The 12,430-nt window shown below is 39.8% G+C and overlaps 1 protein-coding gene across 2 annotated transcripts in view; it reads right to left on the reverse strand.

Annotated features, from left to right (window-relative positions):
* COL19A1 (collagen type XIX alpha 1 chain) overlaps nt 1–12,430 on the reverse strand; it is a 661,532-nt gene that overhangs the window by 390,969 nt on the left and 258,133 nt on the right. For both annotated transcript variants that reach the window (XM_075268349.1, XM_075268350.1), the window contains exons 15-16: nt 6,155–6,208; nt 2,726–2,761 (exon numbers count right to left, since the gene is read on the reverse strand). In XM_075268349.1, coding sequence (XP_075124450.1) covers nt 2,726–2,761; nt 6,155–6,208 — 90 coding nt within the window. The remainder of the gene's footprint in view (nt 1–2,725; nt 2,762–6,154; nt 6,209–12,430) is intronic.

The following is a 12,430-nucleotide window of genomic DNA, read 5'->3' on the forward strand; positions in this document are numbered from 1 at the left end:
AAAAGCGGAGCCCTACATGATGAATTCATGTACCAAATCTATAGAAACACTGACGTGACAAAAATCTGCAGTGTAAGCAATGTTAAGGGTTATAAAATATTAAAGGGGTTGGCCACTTTCAGACCAATATTGACAAACAAATGTACGATAAAAAGATATACAATTTTCCAATATACTTTCTGTATCAATTCCTCACAGTTCTCTAGATCTCTGCTTGCTGTCATTCATTCTGTTACTTCTAGTGGATAAAACTCTGACCATGGTCATGTGATTTATGGTCCATGGTCATGTGATGAGTACACAGGTGCCGCTCGTTACAGTCACAGCACAGTAATTAGACATCTGCCTGGTAATCAGCTGTGCACCTGTGTACTCATCACATGACCATGGACCGTAAGTCACATGACCATGGTCAAACTTTTATCCACTAGAAGTAACAGAATGAATGACAGCAAGCAGAGATCTAGAAAACTGTGAGGAATTGATACAGAAAGTATATTGGAGAATTGTATATCTTTTTATCGTACATTTGTTTGTCAATATTGGTCTGAAAGTGGCCAACCCCTTTAAGTGCACAAGCTTCAGAGAACAACTATCTCCACACACTAATGATTTTGATGTATATATAGTTATCAAATAGTACCACTATATTAACATCATATACAGTCATGTCTGTAAGTGCTGGCATCCCTGAAATTTTTCCAGAAAATGAAGTGTTTCTTTAAGAAATGTATTGAAATTATACTTGTTTTGTTATACACATGTTTATTTCCTTTGTGTGTATTGGAACACCACAAAAAACTGAGAAAAAATGGCAAATTGAACATAAGTTCACACAAAACTCCAAAAATGGGATGGACAAAATTGTTCACCCTTTTTTCAAAATTGTGGGTGAATAACTTTATTTAAAGCATGCGACTCTCTTCAAAGTCACCTGTGGCAAGAAAGGAGAGAAGTTGACTCAATCTTTGCATTGTGTATCTGTGTGTGCCACAATAAGCATGGAGGACAGAAAGAGAAGAAGAGAACTGTCTGAGGACTTCAGAACCAAAAATGTGGAAGAAATACTAACAATCCAAAGTCCATCTCCAGAGATCTTGATGTTCTTTTTCCATGGTGCACAACATAATGAAGAAGTTTACAACCTATGGCGCTGTAGCTAGTCTCCTTGGACGAAAGAGAAATAAGTGATGAAAGGTGGCAACGTAGGATAATCCGGATGTTAGATAAGCAGCCCCAACCACATTCAAAAGAAGGAAAGAAGAAGAAGAGTGGTCCAAAATTCCAGTTGAGAGGTGTAAGAAGCTTGTTGATGGTTACTCTGTTATTTTTCCAAAGGCTGTGAAACCAAATATTAAGTTGAGGATGACAGTTATTTTGTCTGTCCCATTTTTGGAGTTTTGCATGAAATTCTAGAATGTTTGGGGTTTTTTTTCTCTCTTTTCTCTCTTTTTTTTTTTTCTCTCTCTAATTTTCTGGGAGAAACAATACATTTTCTGGAAAAATTTATGGTCATGACAGTATAAATAAAATATAGTGATGAAGTATATGAGCCCCTAATGGTACTCCCAGACTATAACCTCTACCATTACCACCGCATTGTACAGACACAGCAAATTAGACAGATGAGACAGATAGACAGATACTGTATAAGTGAGACGAGACATAGATAGAAAGATAGATAGATGATAGATAGGTCCCATGATATAGGACTGAAGCATCAAGGTCACATGGAATAAAGAGTTTTTGATATTCACCCCTATTCAGTGGGGCCCAATGTAATAAAAACCCTGAAATATGTTGCCTACAAATAGCAGACAGTGCTCTACTTGACCACAGCTCCTAATACTGTGCAACCTGCAAGATATGTATTTGGGCTACAGGACTTGTCTCTACAGTAAAGCAATGATCACAGGGCTGCTTAGCATTCAAAGACCATTTGCAACTGTACCTTCACATAAACACAATATAGTAGTGCTTAGTAGTGCAACTGCCATTCTGCAACTATTACATAACCTTCACAGGCAGTGTGCCGGAGACCCTGGCTACTATTGCACTTACTGCTGCACCACTATGTATTACAGACACCTGGAGGTCCCACACATTGTTTTTGCAGGCCCTGTTACCCCTGGTTCACATTAGCATATGTATTCTGTCTGGTTAGAGTCTGCATGGAGTCCCCCCGGACAGAATACAATTGCAATTGCAAGTGCTGTGCTGTAAAAGTACACAGACCCCATAGACTATAATGCGGACTCTAACCGGACAGAATACATACGCTAATGTGAACCAAACCTTACTGACAAGAGAAGGTAGGCTTTTGCATCACCACTGCTCCCCTGCTGTTTTGTAATGTAAGAAGTGCCATTAGCTGCTTATTTGAGAACAGCTTGCCCAGGGCAACTGCCAAACTTGCCCCTTGCCCCCCCCACAAAAAAAAAAAAAAAAAAGAAGTTGACCAGTCATTGAGTGCATGCTTGGCAAAATGGGTCGCTCAATCTTGGTAAGCATGCTTCTCTGTTCATTTAGAGATCCCATACATACTGAAACCCTTTTTACACTGTTAATAATCTGTACATTAATGAATAATATGTTGCATAGTTTACACTGCTTTACATTGTTATAGCTGAAGCATAGATTAAGATTGAAGATTGTTTTTTTTATAGATTTTACTTTAGATGAAAATGGTAAGTATTTATAAGATGTAACTGATAAATATACTTACAGGTGATGCTGCAAGCCCTGGTGGTCCAGTTTCACCCTAACAAAAAATATATATATTAACTTACAATGTACAATTTTGTTTACTATCATGTATTGGAATACATGGATAACACAAGACTTAGACGTAGATGGTTAGGCATATAGCAGCAGTGTGCTACATGGCTGCCAACTGCATGGCAAAACCAATAGTACAGCAAGTAGAGGTGATCTAAGGTAAGTAAAGGTGAAGCACATAAAAATAATATGCAGAACTTGTACGTGCAACAAATCTATGACAATTTGTGGCAAATTGTGTGCTATTATGGTGTGTTGTTCTTGTCTTTGCAGCACACCATTTCCCCCTAGCCAAATACCCAAAAACACTAAAACACAGGCGTCAAACACAAGGCCAGTATGCCTGTAGCGACATGGCCGCATCTACCATGAGGTGAACTGAGACGATATTCTCAGGTGGCGCCTCATGGCATAAACTTTAGATGGCAGTTTTTTTTCTTATTTTTTATTTTAATCATCGCTCCATTACTGTGGTAAGTAGTGGCTGATAATTTACTAACCTCCGCTGCAGCCTCTAGGTGGAGCTGCACGTTATATCACAACACTGAAGAATGCCAGGATTTAAGGTCCTGATGTTCTCCAGCATCATCTTGTGCAGCACATTCTGGTGGTGGCAGCAGAGGCTGACGTGGACATGAACGTGGATATATGAGTGAATTATCAGCAACTACCTACTGCAATAATACTGTAAGTAGCGGCCTAATATATTACTGTATATGTGTGTACAGCCTAAAATAAAAATAGGGCAATAAAAAAGGGGGTTGATATACTGTGTGGGAGTCATATTATGTGTTGGGGCTAGTAAGCCACGTAGCATAACTTCATTTTGTGCTGTCTTTGGCCAAAAGGTCCACCGTCCTTTATAGCTGGGTTGTGCTGTGGACCTTCTAGCCGAGGACAGAAGAAACAGCTATAAGAGTCAGCAGTTGCCCTTGTTACCAAGCCCTTAAACCTGGGGGCCTCATAGGACTCCTTACCACACTACTGTCTCCAGGTGTAGGGAATTTGATACATACCACTTCTTTCTGGAAAGCACTGATGTGGCGCCAGTTGTGCACCTCTCTTAATGTCCTTCCAGCCATGCGGTCTCTTGCTCTATGGTACCACTTGCAGTACAATAGTGCAGGTGGCAGAGTAGCTGGGATGACAATAGAAGAGGTGCAGAGCAGGGAGCCACATCAGCACTTTGCAGAATGAAATAGTAAGCATAAAATTCACAAGTTTTGTGTGGCCTGGACTGTACGTGATGTAATTTGTGGAGGGGTGGGGAGAGCTATTACCTGTGTGGGTCACCAATATTTATCTGGAAGGGACAATTAGGAAACTACTATCTATATGTGTGTGTGTGTGGGGGGGGGGGAGTTACTACTACCTGTAGGGTGGACATAATATTCATAAGTATTAGTGTGCTAATTAACAATATGTTAACACCAACTTTATGGTTGCATTCAACAGACTATAAATGTAACTACATCTAACTAGCATAGCTATATTTATTCAATTGCAGAATTACTATCTGCACTTTGAAGACAACCATAAGGCTGAAGTGGTGCTAGGTGAAAATGTGTTTGACAACCCTGATCTAAAACAAACAGAGAAATCAAAGATAACTGTAGCAGCACTCACACTCAAAATTCTAGGACCACCTAACAAGTATTTAAAGCAGATTTTATGAAAAGTGATTCATTGTTCGTTGTTAGCTACTTAGGGCTCGTTCACATCTGCACCCAGGTGTCCGTACTTCAGGTTTCCGTTTCCTGCATAAAACAGAGCAGGAGACGGAAACCTGCAGGAGTCTCTCACCCATTCATTTGAATGGGTGAGAAAGATGTCCGACCGTGAGCGGCGGTGAGCGTTTTATGCTCTTCACCGCGAAACCGGGTTTTATAATCCGGACACAGAGTCGGAGATGCAGTACTCTGTGTCCGGATTAAAAAAAACGGTTTCGCGGCAGAGAGCATAAAACGCTCACCGCCGCTCAAGGCCGGACCCGGACTGTGGTTTCCGTCTTCTGGCATGCAGAAGATGGAAACCACAGAACGGACAGCTGAACGCAGGTGTGAACCTAGCGTTAGCTGTTTCAAAGATCTGCTTCATAAGGCTCGGTTTCCATGTTGAGATTTTTGCATGCAAGTTTTTGCCAAAACCAGGAGAGGCTTTAAGAACCAAACACAGCACCTGCCCTTTATGCTTGCTCTCTCATGTTATAATCTACACTTGATTTTGGCTTTAAACACGGAATGCAAAAAAGTACACCCTTGGGCTATGACCATTATCTATTGAAATTCTGAAGAAGTCTTAAAGAGGACCTTTCATGTCCTCAGGCACATTTGGTTTTATATACCGCTAGAAAGTTGACATTGTCCTGAATTCAGTGCACTATTGGTTTTCCCATTATGTTCCCCGGTGGAAGAAATATCGGTGCAATTACTGATAGCTCTTCACTGTCAGAAGGGCATTCCTGACTGTCTAGCCGGGCTGTGAGGAACTCCCCTCCTGACAGTACTGTGTGTAGTGCTATATTGTGTGGGGGTGTTCCTTACCGCCTAGTGATGATGCCCCCCCAGTACTAGTCTATGGATCAGTACTGTCAGGAGGGGATGGAGGGGCGGGGTGTTCCTCACCTCTCAGCGTCATCTCTGGGTGGAAAGGAATTCCCCCTTACTGTCAGGAGGAGCATTCCCATTTAGACTGTCAGGAACGCCCTTCTGACATTGAAGAGCTATTAGTAAATGCACCGATAGCTCTTCCACCGGGGCACATAACGGGAAAGCCGACAGTGCACTGAATTCAGCACATTGTTGGCTTTCTAGTGGTATATAAAACCACATGTGCCCCGAGGACATGAAAGGGTCCTCTTTAAATCAACCTCAATGAGTTTAGGCTGCAACTCTGTCTGTTTGGACTGGCTGCTGGTTATAAGCCCAAACTCAGCATGATCTCAGTGCACATAATGCTAATATTAAGCATTATAATACATTATAGCAAGAAACCAATCATTTTAAACTAGAAACTATTACATTGATAAAGCTGTGCTACCTCCAGACTGCATAGTCTGCATATGATGCAGTGTCTAACATTGTAGATCGTCAAAAATTGCAATACAGATTCTGACTTAATCACAAGAGATAACCTGACAAATAAAACACATTTCAAAATTTCCATATTATGTTATATTACAGATCTGTAGTAATATAATGCATTGTTAACATTCACGGAAGTGAGCAACATGCAAGTCCATTGCAAGTAAACACTAATATTATTTATCCGCTTCATTTATATCCATCATAAATGAGTATCCTTGAAACAATGATTGCATTTTTATATGAGCGATTATTTTCTTTGCAACTGAAATTTAATGGAAAGTGTACTCTACCTTTTCTCCCTTGGGGCCAATTGGACCTGGAAGTCCTGGAATACCATCTAAACCCTGTGGAAAAAAAATACATATTTATAATTGAAAACTGTGTGCATTAATGCTGAATTATTAACACGGTGATAATAATGAAAACAATTTCGATGTTCAATACCCTCCAATCTTCATTCCACAGATCACAGTAAGTGGAAATATAGAGACAGGCTGGCACTAAAATGATAAGCAACATCTGTGCATTGGTGGGTGCACAGCATTAAATCAGCCAGTGTTCTAAATACTAGATATCTGTGCAAGTTCTCTTCTTGCTAAAATTACATTAATTTACCATCTGGAAGGAGCATCATTTAGAGTTATGAGATTTTAAATACCCACTTGAATTAAATTAGTGGAGGAATAAATAGTTCTGATTTAGCTGTTAGTTGGCCTTTAACAAGCTCACAAAATGCTTCATGAGGTAAATTGGAAATTTAAGTTCCCTTGTTCATCCATAAACACTTAAAAGTAAAAGCAAATAAGGTTCATCTAGTGTTTGTTTTATTTATAATATTAGTGCTATTTGTAGATCAATTTACAGAGAGCGAGCAATTGGGGATGAGGAACAGATAGCAGAACATCTCCCAAACCACTTCAAGGTAAGTGTACTTTTCCGTGCCAAGCTTTAGGCTTTAGAACTGAGCGTTTTAATGTGTGTGTTATGTAGATGTAGTTACTATACAATGCAGGGAATTACTTATTGTACATACTATATACTTTAACAAAAGAATTAGAAGGGGAAATTTATCTCGAATGATGTTCTTTATGCCAATCTTGGCTCCCTGTCTATGGCAGTGGAGTAGCATCAAATTTATCAAGAGGAGATAAGAATTCTGCTTAACCCCTTCCCGCCGATGGCACTTTTTGACTTCCTGACCAAGCTGGTAAATTTTGGTTGATATGTTTTGTGTTTAATTATGAAAAAATTTGAAATTTGGTGGAAATTTTGAAAAATATGCATTTTATAAAGTTTGAAATGATGTACATGACATACAGATAGTCAGACCGCCAAAATTATATCATAAATCTCATGTTCCAGATCTCTGCTTTATGTCGGCATCAAACTTTAGGCGCCCTTTTAATTTTTACGGACATTATAAGATTTACAAGTGAAACAACAATATTCAAAATTTTCAAGAAATTTCCAAACCCCATTTTTTAAAGGGCCTAATCCAGTTATGAAGGGGTTTTGAAATACCCTTGTATTAAAGCCCCCCATAAATCACCCCATGTTCAAAACTGCACCCCTTAAATAAGCCAAAACAACATGTACCTAGTAGTTTAACCCTATAAGTGCTTAACAGGAATTAATACAAAATGGAGGTGAAATTTTCAAATTTGAATTTATTTTACTAATATCTTCGTTTAGCCCTAGAATTTGCACATTCACAAGGGGTTAAAGGAGAAAACGCATCCCACAATTTGTTAGGCAAGTTCTCCCGACTACCATAGTACCCCACTTGTGGGTGTATACTAATATATGGACCCACAGTGAGACGCAGAAGGGAAGGCGCGCCAAAGAGCTTTTAGAGGGCAGATCTGGCTGCGATCAGTTTCAGGAGCCATGTCGCATTTACAAAGCCCTTGAGGTGTCAAAACAGTGGAATCCTCTAGAAAGTGACCCCATTTTGAAAACCGCACCCCTCAAAGAATTTATCAAGTGATGTAGTGAGCATTAGTAACCCCGAAGTGAATGTGTAAGCTGTGCGGAGTAAATTGGGCACACCAAATCCTATTTTATTTTCCCACTAGCTCCTATGACATGGACGGGGAAGAGGAGCATTCTGGGGGATCAGCGCTGGTGTATTATCCCTCATAAGCTCTAAATATGGGGGGTCCCCTGAAAACGCTCGCACCACTTACACATTTCCTTCTAGTCGCAGCCACTTATGTCCTAATGATTTGGCGACTTTTAGGGTTTTTGTCTTCACATTGTACAGGCTAGATTTTTATTTTTATTTTCTGGCAATGTGGCCATATGAGGGCTTGTTGTTTGCGGTATTAGATGTGCTTTTCAATGCCGCCATTTTGGGGCCTGTAACTTATTGACTACATTTTATTAACTCTTTCTGGGTGGGATGTAAATGGAAACATCAATTCTGGCATTGCTTTTTAGCATTTATTTTTTTTCCCGCGCAGCGTACAGCATAAGTAACATGTTACCTTTATTCTGCGGGTCGGTACGGTTACGGCGATACCTCATTTATATTATTTTTTAATGCGTTGCTATTTGTGCAGAATAAAATTCAATTTAGGGAAAAAAATCATTATTTTTGCATCGCCATCTTCTGAAAGGCATAACATTTTTATTTTTCGCTAGACAGAGCTGGTTGAGGGCTTATTTTTTGCGGGAACACCTCTTCTTTTTATTGGTACCATTTTGGTTTTGATCTGACCATTTGATTACTTTTTATTGAGCATTTTGTAAGGGAAAGGCGGTGAATAATCATTATTTTGTGCGGTTTTCTACGGGTTTTTTTTACACCGTTCGCCATTCGGGTTAAATAATGTTTTAATTTTATTGTTCAGGTTATTACGGACGCGGCAATACCAAATATGTAATGTTTTTTTCTATTTTTCTTTATTTTACATAATAAAACATTTTATATGGGGAAAAAGGGATTTTTGGGGCTTTATTTATTTATAATTTATTTTAAACTTATTTAAACTTTTTTATTTTTACTTTTTTCTAACTTTTTTTTTCTGTCCCCATGGGGGATTGAAGCAGTGATCGGCTGATCACTGCTTCAATAGAGATACGCTGCAATACACGTGTTACACGTGTATTGCAGTGTATAGGAAGCTGTCAGCCTGTGTAGACGCACAGGCTGACAGCTTCATTTACGGCAGGATCAGCCAGGAGCGAGGACGGGGTAAGTGATGGGGCAGACCCCGGGTCACTGATCAGACCCCGGGCTGCCCCCTACGAACACCGGCACCCCCCGAAACTGGCGCGGGGGGTGCCGATCGGCACCATACTACACTGTAACCCCGGAGGTGCCGGCGGTCATGTTGAACGCGGCATATCAGGGGTTAACACCCGCGATCGGACCCGGTTCCGACCGCGGGTGTTACAGGGCATTGTCAGCCATGTATTACGGCTGACACCCGCTGTGCATTGTGCGCACACAGTTTCTGTGTGCGCACCATGCATCCTCAGTAATAGTATGGCGGTTTGCAGGAAGCCCTTCCCTGCAGCGCCGTACTATTACGGCGAATGTCGGGAAGGGGTTAAGGAACGTGCCAATAAGACCTCATTGGTGAAATAGGGGAACTTCCTTCTAGCATCACCTTTTGGAAGGTCGCTCTATATAGATCAATGCATTTTTTATTTTATTTAAATAATAGCCAAGTCAGAGTATTTTCTCCAAAAGGAAGAGGGTCCCATCTTCAGACACCCGTTTTGATGCTTTTACCTCTCGTCAGTGCAGAACAGGGTTCTGGCTTGCTATGCGAGTCAGACGGGGTAATGTGTCTTATTAGGGATCTGCCTAATCTATCAGGAACTGCCTTCCAAAAGGTGATGCTAGGAGAAAGTTCTTCTTTTTCACCAATGTTTTCTTATTTTCATATGTTTTTCAGAATTTTTAGCAGGACATGCATAGTATGATAAGTCTCTGTACCGTCGCTCCCTAATGGAGGGGTTACTCTGGCTTGGCTATTATCCCCAGATTATGCCTTTAGGTTTCCTGCATTCCTTTTATAGCAGTGGTTCTTAACCTATTTTTTTTTTTTTTATGTAGATTGTGAGCCCCACATAGAGCTCTCAATGTACATTTTTTTCCCTATCAGTATGTCTTTGGAATATGGGATGGAAATCCATGCAAACATGGGGAGAACATACAAACTCCTTGCAGATGTTTTTTTGCCCTTGGTGGAAGGCTGCCAGTGCTGCAAGGCTGCAGTGCTAACCACTGAGCCACCGTGTGGCCCCCGTTGGAACCTTGTTTGAGGTACCGAACCCACCAGTTTCACATGCACATTCACTGAACCCTTCTTTAGTGATAAATCAAATATGATTTTTTTCCAAATTCAAGACATAGGTATATGTTTTTTTTCTGGTACACAAAATGAACCGTGCATAGGGCCTAGGGCTCAATCGAACCCTGGTTAAGAAGCACTGCTCTATAGCAGGTGACTTTCCTTTTTTTTTTTATTTGCATATTCCTTACCTATACTTTTAAAAGTAATTGCTGTCAGAAAGAATGTGGAAACTCCATTGTGTTTATATGAAAATACACATTTTATATAATATATTTATTAACAGAGTAATAATTAGGACAATAATGTAAATACAAACTGAAATGTAAAAACAAACTGAAGTTAGAGAAAAATATGTGGATAAAGATTTGTAATATAGGTTTCTCATACATAGTACTAAAAGCACAAGAGGAGCTGAGGAGCAGGAAAGTCAGTGGCTGCCATACAGAAGCTCATCTACATCACCCAATATGGTCAGTTTTAGAGGAAAACAATTTACTTCTCATTACTTTTTGCAATCTGAGAGAAAACGAGGATGCGCAGAAGAAACCTATGCAAACGCAATGAGAATATACAAACTACAAGAAGCTGTTGACCCTTCACAGATTCAGACCCAGAACCATAACACACTAGCACAACATTACTAGCCACTGAGTTATCATTCAGTCCACAATGTGTATGTATAATCATGAGAACGAAAGTGTTATGAAACGTCTTCGCTATCTCAGCCTGTTAGGTTCAGGCGCGGAGTGTCTGAACAGCATTCTGCGTGTTAAACATCTTATGCACGGCAGGGGAATGTTCACACTGGGCATGCAGTCTCTGCAATTGCACTCATGTGTGGATCTCGAGATGAGCTGTACCACTGGTCATTGCTCTAGTTTGTCTTGGTCTCTGAAGGGTTTAAGTCTCTCTGCAGTGCTAGAACTCATTTCAGGTTGTGGGCGGTCCAGAGTTCTTCTATCCAATTGGCCTTCTGACTACTCCTGCTTCTGGCTATATAAACTATGCTTTGCATGCTGTCAGTTGCTGGTCTTAAACACCAGGTTCCAGTGTTCCTGAAATGGTCTGTCTCCCTGAATCTGCTTCATTCATCTGTGTCTGAGTCCTGGCCCATTCAGTTGGGCACCTGGGGGTGGGGGGCTTTCTCTGTATCTTACCTCTTCTTCCTAAATGTGAAACAAGAAAGGTTTTTCTGTTTCTCTTGTAGGTAGGTTATTTCTCCAGCTGTGTTTCCTCCCACATGGCTCAGTTAGTCAGGCACACAACTACTTCTAGTGTGTAAGGCAGGGATTAGGAGAATCAAAGTCTGATAAATTTATTTTAAGGGAGTATGCCTGCAGTAAATTGGTTAAAAGCCTAATCACAATACCTTGTAGAGATGATTTTACAGTTATTCAACTTTTGAGCCCAATTTGCAACTAAATTGTAATCTCAATATGCAAATGAGAGAAAAAAAATATTTTGCCTAGAAATCTAGATCTGAGACTAAAGCCTGGGGAAGTCACGGAACCCCAAAACACTCCCCTTATTTGCACATGAATATAATGGTGATGTACATGAAAATGTGGCTCAAAAGATAAATAGCAGAGGCATATTTGGAGACTGTAGAATCACCTCCACAGGGTACTGTGATTGGCTCTAAATAAATTTACTTCTGACTCCCTTTTATAAGATATATAACAAAGTTTTTTATTACTATTTATTTATGAAAACTTGTTTTATAATTGTGAAATAATAAGGAAGAACGGGTTATAGACAGATAATTTTTTTCTATTTTTTTTAGATGTTGTTGTAAGGTAATATTAATATTCCAATTTTCCTGTGCAATACTGATGCCATGTTTGTTGGTTCGGAAGTGGTTAAACTAATTAGAAGATATGGACATGATACTACATATTTTCTTATCTCAGCTTTTGCATTTCTTTCTTCTGAATACAAATATTTATGAACACAGAGTAATTTAGCATGTAAGCAAGAGTTTCGATCTTCTGCTTAAAACAGGTTTTCCCAGTACAAATCTGGTAGGGGTCTTAAGTGGTGCTATAAGATATTCCAACTGTAATTTTAAAGATAAGAACATAAAAAAATAAAATGATTTCATAAAATCTGCTGAAAAATAAACTAATCAATATGACCCTATGTGCGATATTGCTTTAGATTAGTTTAAGTCTACACTGTTGCACATTGTGATCATCTTCTCATACTCACTACTTTTTAGTGTGGATTGTTACCGGATGGGAATAGAATATGTTACACCCA

Source organism: Leptodactylus fuscus, chromosome 3, assembly GCF_031893055.1.
Source record: "Leptodactylus fuscus isolate aLepFus1 chromosome 3, aLepFus1.hap2, whole genome shotgun sequence".
Taxonomy (NCBI): domain Eukaryota; kingdom Metazoa; phylum Chordata; class Amphibia; order Anura; family Leptodactylidae; genus Leptodactylus; species Leptodactylus fuscus.